The sequence below is a fragment of the Aquarana catesbeiana genome, linkage group LG13, assembly GCF_042186555.1.
Source record: "Aquarana catesbeiana isolate 2022-GZ linkage group LG13, ASM4218655v1, whole genome shotgun sequence".
Lineage (NCBI taxonomy): Eukaryota > Metazoa > Chordata > Amphibia > Anura > Ranidae > Aquarana > Aquarana catesbeiana.
Window position 1 is genome coordinate 21,416,032 of NC_133336.1, and position 20,349 is coordinate 21,436,380.

General features: G+C 50.2%; 1 protein-coding gene across 1 annotated transcript; it reads right to left on the reverse strand.

The window, feature by feature from the left end:
- Positions 1-10,069: 10,069 nt before the first annotated feature.
- On the reverse strand, positions 10,070-20,124 carry LOC141117793 (forkhead box protein N3-like). Its single transcript, XM_073610823.1, has 2 exons — positions 19,999-20,124; positions 10,070-10,653 (listed from the first exon to the last, which is right to left on the reverse strand). The coding sequence occupies exon 2, from the start codon at positions 10,637-10,639 to the stop codon at positions 10,085-10,087; it is 555 nt and encodes a 184-aa protein (XP_073466924.1). The 5' UTR covers positions 10,640-10,653; positions 19,999-20,124; the 3' UTR covers positions 10,070-10,084.
- Between the last annotated feature and the right edge of the window lie 225 nt (positions 20,125-20,349).

Genomic DNA, 20,349 nt, shown 5'->3' on the forward strand with positions numbered 1-20,349 from the left:
GGTTTGTTAGAGAACCTTAGCGAACAAACAGCATCATGAAGGCCAAGGAACACACCAGACAGGTCAGGGATAAAGTTGTCGAGAAGTATAAAGCAGGGTTATAAAAAAACATCCCAAGCTTTGAACATCTCACAGAGCTCTGTTCAATCCATCCGAAAATGGAAAGAGTATGGCACAACTGCAAACCTACCAAGACATGGCCGTCCACCTAAACTGACCGGCCGGGCAAGGAGAGCATTCATCAGAGAAGCAGCCAAGAGGTCCATGGTAACTCTGGAGGAGCTGCAGAGATCCACAGCTCAGGTGGGAGAATCTGTCCACAGGACGACTATTAGTCGTGTTCTCCACAAATCTGCCCTTTATGGAAGAGTGACAAGAAGAAAGACATTGGTGAAAGAAATCCATAAGAAGTCCTGTTTGCAGTTGGCGAGAAGCCATGTGGAGGACACAGCAAACATGTAGAAGAAGGTGCTCTGGTCAGATGAGACCAAAATTGAACTTTTTGGCTTAAAAGCAAAACGCTATGTGTGGCGGAAAACTAACACTGCACATCACACTGAACACACCATCCCCACTGTGAAACATGGTGGTGGCAGCATCATGTTGTGGGGATGAAGCTGGTCAGAGTTGATGGGAAGATGGATGGAACCAAATACAGGGCAATGTTAGAAGAAAACCTGTTAGAGTCTGCAAAAGACTTGAGACTGGGGCGGAGGTTCACCTTCCAGAAGGACAACGACCCTAAACATACAGCCAGAGCTACAATGGAATAGTTCAGATCAAAGCATATTCATGTGTTAGAATGGCCCAGTCACAGTCCAGACCTAAATCCAAATCGAGAATCTGTGGCAAGACTTGAAAATTGCTGCTCACAGACGCTCTCCATCCAATCTGACAGAGCTTGAGATATTTTGCAAAGAAGAATGGGCAAAAATGTCCCTCTCTAGATGTGAAAAGCTGGTAGAGACATCCCCAAAAAGACTTGCAGCTGTAATTGGAGAGAAAGGAGGTTCTACAAAGTATTGACTCCGGGGGGCGCCATACAAATGCCCCCCACACTTTTCACATATTTATTTGTAACAAATGTTGAAAACCATTTATCATTTTCCTTCCACTTCACAATTATGTGCCACTTTGTGTTGGTCTATCACATAAAATCCCAATAAAATACATTTACGTTTTTGGTTGTAACAGGACAAAATGTGGAAAATTTCAAAGGCTATGAATACTTTTTCAAGGCACTGTACATATTATATCAAAAATATGTATCTTCACTTATATGTTATGAAATAAAAAAACACACAAACAAATAAAAAAGCAAATAATAAAAAGTAAAAAATGTGTCAGAACCCCGCTTATCAGCGTCAATCTCCGCCACCCCCCTCCGCCACATCGCCGCACGAGTCCCGAGCTCGCCTCTCTCCCAGCGCACTTAAACTGCCACATCCAGAACTCTGTCTCCGTGGCAACTGGTTACTCTCCCCATCAACTGAGCGAGGGTCGCCATGGAAACACATATACAAGACAAATTCCTCACCGCAGCCGAGGACCAGATGGCAGAGAATACGGAAACTCACGGGCAAAAGGGACATTGGGAAGGAAGGAAGGGGGGAGGGGACGCCCGATGATGGGTCAGACCCGGGGGACTGCGGTCTGCGCACATGGACAAACCCTTGAAATGTGTAATAAAACCATATCTAATATTTCTTTGTAGCTCCACCCCTCTAGACAGACAGGTAAAGTATAGATTAGGAGATTTTCATGGAGACATCGTGCAAATGGGTTGCCTTCTATGTGAAAAGACCTGAACCCTAAATGGACAACATTTGGTTTACCTAAAAATAGTCATTTTAAAAATATATATTAAAAAAAAAAAAAAAAATAATGATATTATATATATATATATATATATATATATATATATATATATATATATATATATATATATATATATATATATATATATATTTTTTTTTTTTTTTAATAAAATCCCTTTTTTCACCCTTCATCCTTTGTTCCTTCTCAGAGTTTCTGATCCTCTCCAACGTCTTTAAGCCACTTCCTGTCTATATGCGCTCACTCCAGCATCAGCTGCCCATCATTGCTCTGGACTGGCTTTCTGATGGTGACAACAGTGGTCCATGTCTGTGAAAAATGTACAGCATGTCGGCATGGCCGCAATCCCTCATGATTAAGCTGCAAGAGGTGGAGCGAAACGCGTTGGTGCTGTGGCTTTGGTTGGAGACCAGGCTGAGGTTTCTACATTCTATATCGATTGATGGGATTGTTCAATGAGACAGACCTTCCTTCACGCTTGTGGTCACCAGTAGCGGCTCCTCTGACAAAGCAGTAGAACAACTGAGATAGGACAGAAGACCGCCGTTACCCTATAACAGGAAGTTCCTGAACAAGGACTTTTAGGGCAGGATCGCCAAGGATTAATTCAATGTAAAGGATCAGATTTTAGAAATCTAGAAAATTTTTTGAAACAACAAAAATCTCATAATTGCATAGTGGGAACAAGCGTTCCTGCTGCGTAATTTTTACGCGATTCTGCGTGTTGCAGAAGGCATTCACTTGAATGGGCTGCCCTATGCGCCTTTGCTGATCGAAAAGAAGCTCCTGCTTTTTTGGGGACAATCTTCATGCATTTTTTTTTTTAAAGGCACAGTTCGCCGCATGATCCTGTGGCTTGACAATCGTGGAAAAAAAAAATTTGTATCGCGTTTGGGGTACCATTGAAAGATAATGGCAACCCAATCGCGTGCCGCAAGTTGTGCCGCGATTGCATGCCATTTGGAATTGCGGGCAGAATCGCGGCCATTCGGAATTCTGCCCTCTATTACAAATTACGAAGTGTGAATGAAGTCTGATATATTGTGACCTATTCTAGTGATTTGGTTCATACACATCTGCAGGGTACACACAGCATCGGACAAAAACTGATAGACAACAAAAACCAAACAATACAGGGTTACACTTTAAATGAAAAAAAAAAAATACTCATAAATTGAAGGGGATCCTGATAAAAAAGGGGAAACCTACAAACGTAGGGAGGAATGCTAATAAAATGAAGGGGGGGGGGGGTTCCTAAAAAAGTAGCAAGAGATCCTAATAAAAAAAGGGGGGTGGACCTTAAAAAGTAGCTAGGAACCCTAATAAAGAGGCACTGGAATCTGATAAAAGAGAGGAAAAAACATGATAAAGTGGTGGGGATTCTGAAAAAAAGAGGTGGGAGATCCTAATTAAGGGGTAAGGATCTTGATTAAAGGGGGGGCAGGGATCCTAAAAAAAGTAGCAGAGTATCCCAATAAAGGGGTAGCAACCCAAAAAAAAATAAAAATCCCATAAGCTTTGAAATCGCGCTACTTCAATTTCACACCAGTGTGATTTGCACTGCCGATTTCATTGCAGCTTGCGACTTCATTTAACAGAAGTCTATGCAAGTCGCAATAAAAAAAAGAAAAAGAAAAACCCCATAAGCTTTGAAATCGCGCTACTTTAGTGCAATTTCAAAGCCGCACACCCAATTTCAAGCGGCTTGCAACTTAATTTAACAGAAGTCTATGCAAGTTGCAAAAAAAAAAAAAAAATTGCAAAAGGTAAAAAGTAGTGCAGGAACCTTTTTCATAAATCGCTGCAACCTTATTCACCCCCCTTCATGTATTTAAAGGCTTCAATCATGTTCGGATCCTGATAAAAGGAGGGGGAACTTAAAAAAAGTAGAAAGGGATCTTCATAAAGGGGCAGGGACACCAAAAAAAAAAAAAAAAAAAAAAAAAAAGGTGCAGGGGGTCCTAATAAAAAGGACAGGGATTCAGATGAGGGGGAATCTTATGAAGAAGCAAGGAGGATCCTGATGGAGGGGTCAGGACCCTGAAAAATGGGGTGATCCTAAAAAGTAAGGAGGGGATTTCCTAAAAAAGTAGCAAGGAATCCTGATAATGAGAGAGAATATGAATGGAAAGTTCGGATAAAGGGGCGGGGGATCTAGTAAATGGACAAGAAATGCAGATGGGTTACCTGGTGAGCGCTATAAGGCTGCATTTTTACTGTGCTGAAAACGCAAGAAAAACGCAATCCTTTTAAATCCTTTGGGACTCTTCACACCACAGCATTGCAGGTGCGGTGCGTTTTGAAAAGTACTGCATGCTACATCTTTGATGCGTTTTGCAATACCACACCAAAAAACATAGGTTCCTCATTGAAATGAAAAGAAAACGTGGCAAAAAAAAAAAAAAGGTGAAAAACGCACCGGCATTGCATTTTTGGTGCATCTTTTGAGTCACATGTCCAAGTCTCACAGGTCCATGCTGGGTTACAGGCACCCAGAAAACGCACCAGAAACGCATCACAAACATGTTTTTTGCAACACAGCAGTGTGAAAGCACCCTAAAAGGGGGCAGGGATCTGATAATGGAGCAAGGAATCCTAAAAAAGGGGGCGAAGGATCTAGACAAAAGGGGCGAAGGCCCCCCTGATTTATGAACTCTGCAACCTTTTCCAAGCGTTTTCCTCTCTCGCGATCTTCCGCCCGTTTTTCCTCTATGTACCAACAGGTGTCTAACCGTTCCATGACCTAAATCGGCTGCTCGGAGGTCTTTATGCGATATGATTTCATGACGCGGCTTCTCTCTTTCCGGGTTAATCGCCTTCGTCGTCTGCGCCGCCTTTTAATTGCATAGTAATTATGGAAATGAAAAAAGGCCTAACGACAAGAACGATCAGATGGTGCGTATGGCAGGCAGTGGGCACAGCCCGATGGCGCTGCAGCTGGTGGGAAAGCGAGCGTGACGCAGTGATGTCCAGCAAGTCTACCTGTCCCCCACACATTGTTGTGTTTTTTTTTTTTTTTGTCTGAGTATACAGTAGATCTATGTTTGTCCCAAGCAAGATTGAAGCCACTTACTGTTTAATGACTCCCTCCCTTTGCTGGAAGTCTATTCCAAGCATCAGTTATTCTTTACAAAGTATGATTTTACTGAAAGAATAGTTGATGCTTGAAATAGACTTCCAGCAGAGGTAGGGAGTCAGTCCACAGTAAGTGGATTCAAACATGCTTGGGACAAACAGATCAATAGAAAGCAGAAAGAAAAAGAAGAAAGAAAAAGAAAAAAAAGAAGAAAGGAAAGGAAGGAAGGAAGGAAGGAAGGAAGGAAGGCAGGAAGAAAGAAAGGCAGGAAGCAAGAAGAGCAGACTCGGTGGACCACCTTTTTTTTTGCCGTCACTCCTCTAGGTTTCTATTCCCTCTATCGGGATCCCCTGCTACTCTTTTTTTTTTTTTTTTTTAGGATCCCTGCTCCTCCATTTTAAGGATGGATGGATTGTCTTTAGATCCTTACCACTTTAGTAGGATCTCCCACCCCTTTATAAGAATTTCTACACCCCTTTATTAGCTTTTCTCCCTCCCATTTATCAGAATCCCATGCCCTAAACATAGAAAAAAAAAAAAAAAAAAAGTTAAAAACACACACAAAAACAAGCAAAAAATAGCAAAACAAAACACAAAACAAAAATAACAAAACATAAAACAAAAAAATTGACAAACCCATAAAAACGAAAAATAACAAAAATAGCAAAAAACTAAACAAAAAAATTAAATAAAAAAAAAAAAAAAACAAAAACAAAAAAAAACAAACAAAACACACACACAAAGACAACAACCCTCCCCCTCAAAAAAATCTATAAATATACAAAAAAAGGGACAGACTTGACAGACCACTTGGTCTTTTGTCTGCCACCACTCTTTTAGGTTTTTATTCCCTCTATCAGGATCCCCTGCTACTTTTTTTTGGATCCCTGCTCATACCTTTTATCAGAATCTGCAGCCCCCCATATCAGAATCTGCAGCCCCCCCCCCCCCCCCCATATCAGAATCTGCAGCCCCCCCCTTATATCAGAATCTGCAGCCCCCCCCCCCCATATCAGAATCTGCAGCCCCCCCCCCCCCATATCAGAATCTGCAGCCCCCCCCCCCCTATATCAGAATCTGCAGCCCCCCCCCTTATCAGAATCTGCAGCCCCCCCCCTTATCAGAATCTGCAGCCCCCCCCCTTATCAAAATCTGCAGCCCCCCCCCTTATCAAAATCATCCTGCAGCCCCCCCCCATATCAGAATCTGCAGCCCCCCCCCTCATCAGAATATGCAGACCCCCCCTTATGAGAATATGCAGACCCCCCCTTATGAGAATATGCAGACCCCCCCTTATGAGAATATGCAGACCCCCCCACCCCCCCCCTTAGCAGAATCTGCAACCCACCCTTTATCAGAATCCCATGCTCCAAACATAGATCTAAACTCCTTATTATAACATCTACATGTGAAAAAAAAAAACCCACCACCACACACACAAAAGAACAACATAACAAAGAATAGCAAAAGAGAAAACACAAAAAAATCTATAAAGATACAAAAAATGGGGCAGACAAATTCTGCCACCACTCTTTTGTTTCTAAGCCTGGTACTCTAATCTGGAGAAATGTTGTATTGTAAAATAAGTATTTCCAATAAAAATTATATAATTTATACCATGGGACAGGAGATCATGATGTTAAAAAAGGCAGTATAGCTACTGAGTGTTGTCACAGCTCCGGCCTTCAGCACAATGCCAAAGCCTAAACTGAGGTCAGGGTGCCGTAACGCTTTCAGGAAGCCATGTACAGCACCCTGCCTGGTTCCTCCCACCAGCCATGATCTGCCTGCATTGCATAGAGATGCAGAGAGACCACAAGCCCTCAGTGAGGGAAACAGACACAAGACTGGTACACGGCAATGATTGGTAAGCCTCGCTTGGAGAGGAACGACCTTCACAATCGTCTCTCATTTTAAATCATTTCAGTGGTTGAACAGCTGCCTACAACAACTGCTTCTGTAACCAAATATTTTCCTGCTGTCCTCAGACTGAACCGAAAAGTCTCTAATTCATGAATATGACATTTCTAACTAAATTTCAGTAGCAACCTTTGTAAAAAAAAAAAAAAAAAAATGGAGATGGCTGAATTCCCCGACTCTGTAATGAATCGGCTGCGAGGGTCATATAGTGACACTCAATCAGGAGAGCCGCCTGGAACGTCTCATTACAAGAAGTGTCGAGTATCGTCCCGGAAAGGTCAATGCGACAATTCATACAATCATCAGAATATATCAATATCCTCATTCTGGGCTTAGCAGGACACACATGGGGCTCCGTCGGGGGTCATTCACAGCAAAGCACGTGCGATGTTAATGCAATGATCCATTTGTGTGTGTTGAGTTGTGTTGACATTCATTCTTAAAGTGGCCGTGTCACTGCAGTAAACGTGCCAAAAAAAAAAAAATGGGAAAAAAAAAAAAAAATCAGCCAAAACCAGAGCCGGGCAGAGTCCGCCTCAAGTATCTCTTGGATTTTTCCAACAGTGGGATCTCCCACTTTAATTCCAGCCTCTGTGCTTAGCCACCTGGAAGCCCAATGGGCTGTCCCTGCCTACCTTTGTGTGCTCCCACCCACATAGAAGGTGACCACCCCCCATTGTGTGCTCCAACCCCCTCCTGGGCTGTCCCTGCCTATCTTTGTGTGCTCCCACCCACATAGAAGGTGACCACCCCCCATTGTGTGCTCCAACCCCCTCCTGGGCTGTCCCTGCCTAGGTTTGTGTCTCTTACCCCCACAGGAGTCCCCTGCCCACCTTTGTGTGCTCTCACCCACATAGAAGGTCACCACCCACCGTGTGCTCCCACCGCCTCGTGGGCTGTCTTGGGTCCCATCCCCCAGAGGAGTCCACGCCTAACTTTGTAAACATCCCTAAATCAACTTTGTGTCTTCCCAAACAGGCTGTTTTTCACCCATCTTTATGTGTTCCCAACCCCCTGCTGGGCCATCCCTGCCTATTTTTGTTTTTTTTTTCTCCATGGGAGTGCCCAGCCACCTTTGTGTGCCCACACCTACCTATGTTTCCCCTAATGGGCTTTGCTCACCTTTATGAGCAACTCTATGTCTTCCCAAACAGGCTGTCTCCACGCACCTTTGTGTGCTCCCACGCCCTCCTGGGCTATCCCTGCCTACCTTTTGGTATTTTCCCCACACGAGACTCTCTGCCTACCTTTTTGTGCTCTCACCCAAATGGAAAGTCACCACCCACCATTGTGTGCTCCCATGCCCTCCTGGGCTGTCCCTGCCTACCTACCTACCTTTGGGTATTTTCCCCACACAGAAGTCTCCACCTACCTTTGGGTGCTCTCACCCACATGGAAAATCACCACCCACCATTGTGTGCTCCCATGCCCTCCTGGGTTGTCCCTGCCTACCTACCTTTGGGTATCTTCCCACACAGAAGTCTCCGCCTACCTTTGGGTGCTCTCACCCACATGGAAAGTCACCACCCACCATTGTGTGCTCCCACCCTCTCCTGGGCTGCCCCTGCCTATGTTTGGATCTCATGCCCCCCCCGGAGTTCCCACCTATCTTTGTAAACATTCCCAGTCAACTCTATGATATCCCAAACAGGCTGTCTCCACTCATCTCTGTGTGCTCCCAGCCCCTCCTGGGCTGTCCCTGCCTATCCTTGGGTCTTTTTCTCCATGGGAGTGCCCAGCCACCTTTTTGTACTCCCACCAACCTTTGTCTTCCCCACTGGGCTGTCCCTGTTCACCTTTGTAAACATCCCCACTCAACTTTGCGTCTTCCCAAATAGGCGGTCTCTATCCACCTTTGTGCTTCCCTCCCATGGGTTGCGCATGTCCACTTTTATGGCTTACCCACCTGTCTTTGTGTCTTCCCCAGATGAACTGTCTCCACCCACCTTCACATGCTCCCACACCTCATGGGCTGTCCCCCTCCACCTTGCTGCCTCTTTGCCCATAAGCTGTCCTCACCCACCCTGTGTGCTCCTCTCCAATGGGCTTTCTCCTACTACATTTGTCTTCCTCCCAATCACCCCCCCCCCCAACCTTGTGTCCCCCCCCCCCCCCCCCCCCAACCTTGTGTCTCCCCCCTATGGGCTGTCCCTGTCCAACTTTCTGGATAGCCTCATCTGCCTCATCTGTGTCCTCCTCAAATGGTATGTCTCCACCCACTTTCACATGCTCCCACCCCTCGTGGGCCATCCACTCCACCTTTGTGTCTCCCCTCCATGGGATGTTCCTGCAAAATCTTTGGGCTCCCAATCCCCCAATGGGCTGTCCGAGCCTACCTTTGTGCCTCTTTCCTCTTAGCCTGTCACCACCCACCTTGTGTGCTCCTCCCCGATGATCTGTCTCCACCTACCTTTGTCTTCCTTCCAATCACCACCCTTTCCCCCAACCTTGTGTCTCCTATGGGCTGTCCCTGTCCACCTCGGTGGATATCCCCATTCACCTTTGTGTCTCCCCCCAAAATGGGCCCTCTTCACCCATCTCTGTGTGCTCCCCATCCCTTGTGGGCTGTTCCTCTCAACCTATTGGCTGTCTCTGCTTTCCTTTGTGTCTTCCCCCAATGGGATGTCCCTGTCCAACAACATTATGCTTCCATTACCCCCATGAAGGGGGGATAGGAGCACACAAGAGGGTGCGGGCAATAAAAACTTTTAATTATTTTTTCATTTGTATTGTACCCCTGATGAAGGGTTATTTGAACCCCCAAAACATGTTGGATCTCTTCTTCTATTGGACTGGTGTCTTTTACACTTCTTACGGAGTTGGATTTCCCTCAAGAACCCCCTATGTTTAAGGGTGCTTTGGCACATGTTAACAGCCTCACCTAAACGATTCAGCTTAACTAATGAGACAGTCATTCACAAACAACAGACCCTAATAATACAAAATCTAGCACCTCTTATGCCTGAACCTAAAAATAACAGCTTGTCAGGGGTGTCGCATGCCCTCCAAAATTAAAAAATTGAATTGAAATATATTTAAAAGTATGGGATTAAGAGAAGGGGGGCTACAAGCTTAGATTTTTGGTTTCAGTGGCAAGAGCCTGACTTTGGTCACCACAACAGGAAAAAAAAAAAAAAGAAAATCTCTCCAAGTAGCACAGAAAGAAGTTCTAATCTTTTCACACACACACACACAGATAAAAAGTTTTTAGGAGTCCCCCCTTTAGGTAAAAAAAAAAAGCTCCACCCCCACTTATGGGTGTTGCGGTCTCCTCACCTGGCTCCGGTCCTTGTCCACCTTCTTGAAACACTTATTTAAGGAGAGGTTGTGCCGCACCGAATTTTTCCAGCCGGTGGGCGCATTGGCAAAGTACGGAAAGTGCTCCAGAATCCAATTGTAAATATCCTTTACGGGCAGCCTCTTGGTGGGCGAGTCCTCGATGGCCATGAAGATGAGGCAGCTGAAGGAATAGGGAGGTTTGCAGTTGGGGTTTTGCTTGGCGTCGTAGGGCATGTCCGACTGGGCGGGCGATGGCGGGGTGTCGTCGATGTCCTGCACGGGGCTGACGCTCCGCAGGACCGAGTCGCCGAAACTTTTCAGCAGGTTTTTGCTCTCGTGCAGCCAGTTCAGGTTCGTCAGCTCCTCGTCCTCCACGGCGCCCTTCTCCTTGTTTATTTTAACGGCGGGCGGCGGAAAGTCGAGGTCATCGTCGTCGTGCAGCGGGTTCGACAGCGCGCTGCTGCGGTAGCTGGAGATGCTGATACCCGTGCCTTCCGGCTTCTTGCTGGGGGGCATTACTGGACCCATTTAGGCGAAGAGCCCTGGAGGGAGAGAGAGAAAGAAAGATGCCGTCAGTCGTGGAAAGGAGAATTCATCACATTAAAGGGGAACTAAACTCTCCTATCCTTTTCAGCCAAAGAAGAAGCTGCCATCTTGACCTCTATTTTTTTTTTTTCTTTTTTAACGTAAAGTTTATTTAGGTTTCCAAAAAAGGTGAGAGGGCTCCACCAGGGCAATAAAGGGGAACCTGCAGGATGGGGGCCAGTATGGGCAATAAAGGGATACATTTAGGAAGGAGGCTCAGGCAGGGTGGTGATAAAGGGAAGCCTGTTGGATGGTGGGCACTGGTGGGGCGATAAAGGAAGGCCTACAGGATGTGGGGGGCCTAGTGTGGTGATAAAGGGAAGACTGCAGGATGGGGGGCTCCAGTGGAGGAATAAAATGGAAGCCTGTAGGATAAGGGTTTTGGCAGGGCAAAAAAAAAGCCTGTGGGATGGGGGGCTCCAACAAAGGGACACCTGCCGAACAGGAATTTGCTCTGGAAGGGTGATAAAGGGGCACTTGTGGGAAGGTGGGCTCAGGGATGACAATAAAAAAGGGATGTCTGCGGGATGGAGGCCCCAACAGAGTGATAAAGAAATGCTTGCTACAGGAAAGGGAAGCTCTGGCAGGGCAATATAGAGGAAGCTCATGGGGGGCTCGGGTCAGGCAGGGCGGTGTGAGAAAGAGAGGCCTGCGGGATGGGGACTCTGGCGAGGTGATAAAGGGTGCCCATGGCGGAGTGCTAAAGGGGGGTTGGTGGGATGGGGGCTCTGGCAGGACGATAAATGGGGGCCTTGGCGGGGTGATAAAGGGAGTCCTGTGGGATGCGGGCTCTGTCGGGGCACTAAGGGGGGGCCTGTGGGATGGAGGCTTTGGCAGAATTATAAAGGGGGGCCTGTGGAATGGGAGCTCTGGCAGGGCAATAAAGGGGGGCTTGTGGGATGGGGGCTCTGGCAGGGCGATAAATGGGGGCCATGGCGGGGTGATAAAGGGAGGCCTGTGGGATCTGGGCTCTGGTGGGGCGCTAAAGGGGGGCCTGTGGGATGGAGGCTTTGGCAGAATGATAAAGGGGGGCCTGTGGGATGGGGGCTCTGGCAGGGCGATAAAGGGGGGCCTTTGGGATGGGGGCTATGGCAGAGCGATAAAGGGGGGGCCTGTGGGATGGAGGCTTTGGGAGGGGGCGATAAAGGGGGGCTTGGGGGATGGGGGCTATGGCGGGGCGATAAATGGGGGCCTTGGTGGGGTGATAAAGAGAGGTATGCAGGATGGGGGCTCTGGCGGGACAATAAAAGGTGGGCCATGCTAAAGAGGGGCCTGTGGGATGATGGCTCTGGCTTAACAATAAAGGGGGGCCTGTGGGCAATGGCGGGGTGATAAATGAGGGCCTTGGCGGGGTGATAAAGGGGGTCCTGTTGGATGGGGGCTCTGCTGGGGTAATAAAGGCAGGCCTGTGGGATGGGAGCTCTGGCAGGGCAATAAAGGGGGGCTTGTGGGATGGGGGCTCTGGCAGGGCGATAAATGGGGGCCATGGCGGGGTGATAAAGGGAGGCCTGTGGGATCTGGGCTCTGGTGGGGCGCTAAAGGGGGGCCTGTGGGATGGAGGCTTTGGCAGAATGATAAAGGGGGGCCTGTGGGATGGGGGCTCTGGCAGGGCGATAAATGGGGGCCTTGGCGGAGTGATAAAGGGAGGCCTGTGGGATGCGGGCTCTGACGGGGCGCTAAAGGGGGGCCTGTGGGATGGAGGTTTTGGAAGAATGATAAAGGGGGGGCTTTGGGATGGGGGCTATGGCAGAGCGATAAAGGGGGGCCTTTGGGATGGGGGCTATGGCGGGGCGATAAATGGGGGCCTTGGTGGGGTGATAAAGGGAGGCCTGTGGGATAGGGGGCTCTGGTGGGGTGGTAAAGGGGGGCCTGTAGGATTGGGGCTTTGGCAGAGTGATAAAGGGGGGCCTGTGGGATGGGGGCTCTGGCGGGGCAATAAAGGGGGCCTTAGCGGGGTGATAAAGGGAGGCCTGCGGGATGGGGGCCCTGGTGGGGTGATAAAGGGGGGCCATGGCGGAATGCTAAAGGGGGGCCTGTGGGATGGGGGCTCTGCCGGGGCGATAAATGGGGGGCCTTGGCGGGGTGATAAGGAGAGGTATGCAGGATGGGGGCTCTGGCGGGACAATAAAAAGGTGGGCCATGCTAAAGAGGGGCCTGTGGGATGGTGGCTCTGGCGTAACAATAAAGGGGGGCCTGTGGGCTATGGCGGGGCGATAAATGAGGGCCTTGGCGGGGTGATAAAGGGGGTCCTGTTGGATGGGGGGCTCTGCTGGGTTAATAAAGGCAGGCCTGTGGGATGTGAGCTCTGGCAGGGCAATAAAGGGGGCCTTAGCGGGGTGATAAAGGGAGGCCTGCAGGAGGGGGGCCCCGGTAGGGTAATTAAGGAGGGCCTGCGGGATGGGGGCTTTGGCAGGGAGACAAGGGATACCTGCAGGATTGGGGGTCAATAAGGGACACCTGCGAGACAAGGCGGGGCATAAAAAAGAACTCCGGCGGCAGTTCTAGGCCCTCTGAGATACTCCGCTGCGCCTAACGAGGGAAGACGGAATCCCAGGAGCCTCTAAACAGAAAATGATATCATGGCTGACAGTAAAGTCATTTAATTGCTCTGTTGCCATGGCAACACGCTGCTCTCTTCAGTGTAATTTGTTTATCTGCCAGTTACCTCCCTGAGAGACGGAGCGCCGTTCTGTCAGATTCTCGGCTCCTTTTACTTTCATTCCTCTGCAGATATCTGACAAGGACTCACTTCTCCCAGCCCAGGGACAGGGGGCGGAGACTGGAACTTCCAAAGCTACTTATGGAATAGGGTTCAGCCTTCTGCAGTATTCCTGACCCACAGAGCTCACAATCTAAAATCAACAGGTACATATCTCATGTCCTATTTAACTTCAAGCTCCACCCAAAACTCAGAAATCCAGTCACATGTTGGCTCTTCACTTTGCAACCTGATTGTAACATATAAAAGGTGAGCTTAAGAGATTGTACAATCTACCATACATGTTACAATTGTACACTCTCCTTTAGACCAACAACTATGTAGTACCAGAGCCCAATTGGATACAATTTGGTTGAATAGATTAGGTAGGTCCTCATATTACATAGCTTTGGTAAATCTTGTTGATTGTATGAGGAGATTGGGGGGGGGGGGGGTGGAAATTTGTATTGGGAGGGGGAATTTTAGGTGGGTGGCAGGGAGTAAGAATTGCTCTAGGAGGGGATATTTGGGGTGGGGGGTGTTAGGAGTAGCGATTTAGGGGGATTTGTGTTGGGAGGTGTGATTGGGGGGGGGGGGGGGGGGGAGTTGTGCTAGAACAGGTGATACAGTGGAGGAGGGAGGGGAATTGTGGTAGGAGGGGTGGTTTTTATTTTTTTTTGGGGGGGGGGGGGGGGGATTTGTACTGGTGGAGATGATTAAGGGGTATTTGTGCTAGGATGGAAAATTTGGGGGAGGGGGATACATTTGTGCTTGGGGGGGGAGGAATTGAATTTGTGCTGGGGGGGGTTAGGGGGAAGGAATTTGTGCTAGGAGGAGGGATGGAGGGAGAGAAATTTGTGCTAGGAGGGGGCGGGGTGATTTGTGCTGAGAGGGGGGATTTGGAAGGGGGGGGAGAGGATGCATACTTGAAGGTGAAATTTTAGGGGTAGAGAATTTGCTAGGAGGGGGGTGAAGGGGGGGGGATTTGTGCTAGGAATTTGTGCTGAGGGGGGGATAGGGGTTGGAATTTGTGCTGAGAGGGGGGGATAGGGGTGGGGGTTTGTGCTGAGAGGGGGGGGATAGTGGTGGGGGTTTGTGCTGAGAGGGGGGGATGGGGGGGGGAATTTGTGCTGAGAGGGGGGGATAGGGGTGGGGATTTGTGCTGAGAGGGGGGGGGATAGGGGTGGGAATTTGTGCTGAAAGGGGGGGGATAGGGGTGGGGGTTTGTGCTGAGAGGGGGGATAGGGGTGGGAATTTGTGCTGAAAGGGGGGGGGGATAGGGGTGGGGGTTTGTGCTGAAAGGGGGGGGATAGGGGTGGGGGTTTGTGCTGAGAGGGGGGATGGGGGGGGAATTTGTGCTGAGAGGGGGGGATAGGGGTGGGGATTTGTGCTGAAAGGGGGGGGATAGGGGTGGGGATTTGTGCTGAGAAGGGGGGGATAGGGGTGGGGGTTTGTGCTGAGAGGGGGGGGGATAGGGGTGGGGGTTTGTGCTGAGAGGGGGGGGGATAGGGGTGGGGATTTGTGCTGAGAGGGGGGGGGATAGGGGTGGGAATTTGTGCTGAAAGGGGGGGGGATAGGGGTGGGGGTTTGTGCTGAGAGGGGGGATAGGGGTGGGAATTTGTGCTGAAAGGGGGGGGGATAGGGGTGGGGGTTTGTGCTGAGAGGGGGGATAGGGGTGGGGGTTTGTGCTGAGAGGGGGGATGGGGGGGGAATTTGTGCTGAGAGGGGGGGATAGGGGTGGGGATTTGTGCTGAAAGGGGGGGGATAGGGGTGGGGATTTGTGCTGAGAGGGGGGGGATAGGGGTGGGGGTTTGTGCTGAGAGGGGGGGGGATAGGGGTGGGGGTTTGTGCTGAGAGGGGGGGGGATAGGGGTGGGGATTTGTGCTGAGAGGGGGGGATAGGGGTGGGGATTTGTGCTGAGAGGGGGGGATAGGGGTGGGGGTTTGTGCTGAGAGGGGGGATAGGGGTGGGGGTTTGTGCTGAGGGGGGGGGGGGGTAGGGGTGGGAATTTGCGCATACATCTTGGGGGGGGGGGGGGTTGGCATGTTAGCTCTGGGCTCTAGATGACCTTGTCCTAGCACCGCATACACATACAATACAATCGTATAGACAGTTTCAATTTTACGAGAACAATTCTATATGAAATGGCCAGATCTAAGAGAAAAGTGCTCATACTAACTATTGAGACACGAGAAGCTGGTCACACATCTTGCAATCTAATTGTACAATTGCCTCAAGGATCAACATAAGGTTTCAATGTAACTATACAATTTTAGTATAATAAACTTTAAAGTGATCAGAACACAATGTCATATGAAGAATTCCCTAATCCATCCAATCAGTTACTTTCACTAAATATTTATCGGTAGACCTAAAGCTTGCCATGCCTTATACAACCCGATTGTACAATCTTTGAGTGATCCCATTTAAATGCATCTAATCTAACAGGAGGACATACCTAAACAATCTGTTCAATTTGTATCCAACCAGGAAAGTCCATGCACCACATAGCTGGGGGGGTAGATCTAAAAAGAAGATTGTACAATCAGGTTGTACAGTGTCTTCAAGGAGATTGTAATGTGTGTGGTGAACTTTAAGCTGGCCATACACTATACAATTTTCTTATTCAATTTCCTTTAGGTTTACCTTCAACGATGTAGTGCAAGGGTCTGCCTGACTACACACAAATTGAAGGCGTTTAGGTTTGATCTCATATTATATGGTTTTGGTAAATCTAAAAGGAAAATTGCACAAGTAAATTGTAGAATGTATGGCCAGTCTTAGGTTTACCCACCATGTAGTGCAAAGGAGCGAAATATATAAAACAGTTCATTGCAGTCATGTCCAGTCTGGTTGACGCAACAGTTTTACCCCCGATTGTACAATCAGATTGTAATGCGCTGCCATCTTAAAGATTGTGAGATCACATTGCAGTGTGTGACCAGCGCTGGAAAAGTTTAAAGGAACTGACAGAATAAATCGCCAAACAAAACGCCAAGATTCATCTTACGTTTTTTTTGTTCTTTTTTCAAAATTGCCAACCAATGAAAGCGAGAAAACGCCCAGCATGCAGCGTTGGCTCGTGAATCGTCAGCGCGCTGCTGTTTCAGCACCGAACTGGCAGTCGCCAGATCACATATTGAGAAAAAAAAACAAAAAAAAAAAAAACAGCCACACGTAGCCAATCTCGTGAATGACAATCTGCGCTTATTTTGTTCAATCTGATTGCACCCATCTGATTGGTGCGCCCCATACAGAGCAGGAACTGCGTACAACCAGAGGGCGATACGGTGCAGAAAGGTGACAAGACGGGACAGAACTAAAAATACTTTTCTTCTTTCATCGGACAAGTCTCGAGTTCTCTCTGAGCGATCGGTTCTCCATGACAGCGGATTTTATATCGGGGGCCCCCCCCCGTCACCCCCAGGCGCCCCCCAGACCATACGCTGACAACCGGCCAAACTTGCTTCGGTCACAGACATGCCAAAAGCCACTCGGCTCAGTCCTGAAGGTGAAGGGTTAATCCCTTAAAGGAAAAGCGACTCCCGACTCCAGGATCCAACAGTTGTCAGCTGACAACTTTTTTCCCCTGTTTACAGTTTCCCTGAACAAAGAGGGCGAGCCAGGCAGCCAGAGGAAGGGGGAGGGGGCATATTGTTGAGGGTGGAGAGGAGGGGGGGCATATTGTTGAGGGTGGAGAGGAGGGGGGGTTATTGTTGAGGGTGGAGAGGAGGGGGGGCATATTGTTGAGGGTGGAGAGGAGGGGGGTTATTGTTGAGGGTGGAGAGGAGGGGGGGTTATTGTTGAGGGTGGAGAGGAGGGGGGGCATATTGTTGAGGGTGGAGAGGAGGGGGGAATATTGTTGAGGGTGGAGAGGAGGGGGGCATATTGTTGAGGGTGGAGAGGAGGGGGGGTTATTGTTGAGGGTGGAGAGGAGGGGGGGGTTATTGTTGAGGGTGGAGAGGAGGGGGGGTTATTGTTGAGGGTGGAGAGGAGGGGGGGGTTATTGTTGAGGGTGGAGAGGAGGGGGGGTTATTGTTGAGGGTGGAGAGGAGGGGGGGGTTATTGTTGAGGGTGGAGAGGAGGGGGGGGGTATTGTTGAGGGTGGAGAGGAGGGGGGGGGTTATTGTTGAGGGTGGAGAGGAGGGGGGGTTATTGTTGAGGGTGGAGAGGAGGGGGGCATATTGTTGAGGGTGGAGAGGAGGGGGGGCATATTGTTGAGGGTGGAGAGGAGGGGGGGCATATTGTTGAGGGTGGAGAGGAGGGGGGGCATATTGTTGAGGGTGGAGAGGAGGGGGGGCATATTGTTGAGGGTAGAGAGGAGGGGGGGTTATTGTTGAGGGTGGAGAGGAGGGGGGGTTATTGTTGAGGGTGGAGAGGAGGGGGGGTTATTGTTGAGGGTGGAGAGGAGGGGGGCATATTGTTGAGGGTGGAGAGGAGGGGGGGCATATTGTTGAGGGTGGAGAGGAGGGGGGGCATATTGTTGAGGGTGGAGAGGAGGGGGCATATTGTTGAGGGTGGAGAGGAGGGGGCATATTGTTGAGGGTGGAGAAGAGGGGGGCATATTGTTGAGGGTGGAGAGGAGGGGGCATATTGTTGAGGGTGGAGAAGAGGGGAGGCATATTGTTGAGGGTGGAGAGGAGGGCGGGGCATATTGTTGAGGGTGGAGGAGGGCGGGGCATATTGTTGAGGGGAGAGGAGGGGGGGTTATTGTTGAGGGTGGAGAGGAGGGGGGCATATTGTTGAGGGTGGAGAGGAGGGGGGCATATTGTTGAGGGTGGAGAGGAGGGGGGGCATATTGTTGAGGGTGGAGAGGAGGGGGGGCATATTGTTGAGGGTGGAGAGGAGGGGGGGCATATTGTTGAGGGTAGAGAGGAGGGGGGGCATATTGTTGACGGTGGAGAGGAGGCGGGGCATATTGTTGAGGGTGGAGAGGAGGCGGGGCATATTGTTGAGGGTGGAGAGGAGGGGGGGTTATTGTTGAGGGTGGAGAGGAGGGGGGCATATTGTTGAGGGTGGAGAGGAGGGGGGGTTATTGTTGAGGGTGGAGAGGAGGGGGGGTTATTGTTGAGGGTGGAGAGGAGGGGGGGCATATTGTTGAGGGTGGAGAGGAGGGGGGGTTATTGTTGAGGGTGGAGAGGAGGGGGGGCATATTGTTGAGGGTGGAGAGGAGGGGGGGGCATATTGTTGAGGGTGGAGAGGAGGGGGGGCATATTGTTGAGGGTGGAGAGGAGGGGGGGTTATTGTTGAGGGTGGAGAGGAGGGGGGGCATATTGTTGAGGGTGGAGAGGAGGGGGGGCATATTGTTGAGGGTGGAGAGGAGGGGGGGCATATTGTTGAGGGTGGAGAGGAGGGGGGGTTATTGTTGAGGGTGGAGAGGAGGGGGGGCATATTGTTGAGGGTGGAGAGGAGGGGGGGCATATTGTTGAGGGTGGAGAGGAGGGGGGGTTATTGTTGAGGGTGGAGAGGAGGGGGGGGCATATTGTTGAGGGTGGAGAGGAGGGGGGGTTATTGTTGAGGGTGGAGAGGAGGGGGGGCATATTGTTGAGGGTGGAGAGGAGGGGGGGCATATTGTTGAGGGTGGAGAGGAGGGGGGGCATATTGTTGAGGGTGGAGAGGAGGGGGGGCATATTGTTGAGGGTGGAGAGGAGGGGGGGTTATTGTTGAGGGTGGAGAGGAGGGGGGGTTATTGTTGAGGGTGGAGAGGAGGGAGGAGTCCAATATTGAGGGTGAAAGTCCCGGTGGAGGTTATTGTTGAGGGTGAAAAGGGGGGGGGGGGTAACTGCTGAGGATTCAGAGAGGGGAGATGGGTTATTGTTGAGGGTGGAGAGGCAGGAAGGGGGCTTATGTTTGGGGGTGGGGTTATTGTTGGGGAGGCGGGGGAGAGGTTATTGTTGGAAGTCAAGAGGTGGGGGGGGGTTTATTAAGAAGGGAGAGGTTTTTGTTAAGGGTGGAGGGGCAGAGAGGGGGTCATTTGTAGAGGGTAGAGAGTGGCGGTTGGGGGGGGGAGGTATTGTTGGCGGAGGGGGTTTATATTTGGCGGTGGGGAAGTGAGGGGGGTGGGGAATTATTTGTTGAGGGTGGAGAGTGGCGGTGGGGGGGGGGGGGGTTATTGTTGGCAGAGGGGTGGGGGGGGTTATTGTTGGGGGGGTGGGGTTGTGTAAACAGCGGAGTTGATCAGCACTCAATGAAGGGGGTTTATGGGAGGGGGCGAGCTGTCAGCACTGGGGGGGGGGGGGGCACGCGCTGCACTCACTTATTTACTGTACTCAGGGCTCGCTGTGATTGGCTGCGGCGGCTGTCAGTCATTCCTGGTTGCCAGGAGACTTCACAAGCAGAGATCTTCCTCCATATTCTGCCATGGAGTAATGGCTGGGAAATGCAGGAAGGGGGAGGGGAAAGAAGTGGGGGGGGGTATTCAGGGTTTGGGAACCCCCCCAGTTGCCAATCCCTGCCCTGCACTACAACACCCAGCAGACCCCCTCCCCCCCTCCCAGAGGTTCTGCAGCAGCTCAGACCCCCCAGGGAAAGTTGTCAGAGGTTGGGGGGAGGAGAGGCTCAGGGAAGGACACGTTGTCACCGAGGAGGGGGACACACAACTCACCTGGCAGAGCGGGGTCACCCAGCAGCCGCCCGCAGAGGAGCCCGGGGAGGGGAGGGGCGCCGCACGTGGCTGGGGAAGAGACTCAGACTGAGCTAAGTGGGGGGAGGGGCGTGGCTAGCCCGGGAGGGGGCGGGGTCAGGAGGGGGGACACTGCAGGGACACTTAACCCTTACAGGGCCGGATTACAAAAGTTACCAGGAGGAGGAAACTTCATACAAAGTGCGTGTGAAGGGAGGGAGGAGTCATTATTGGTATTATATTATATTATATTATATTATATTTTCTTATAATTCTTCTTATCTAGCCAAGTCTAGTATATTTTTGTAGGGTAGACAATTATTTTCATCAACA

Coding starts and splice junctions, on each gene's coding strand:
- LOC141117793 (XM_073610823.1), bottom strand. CDS start 10,639: ATGGGTCCAGTAATGCCCCCCAGCAAGAAGCCGGAAGGCACGGGTATC.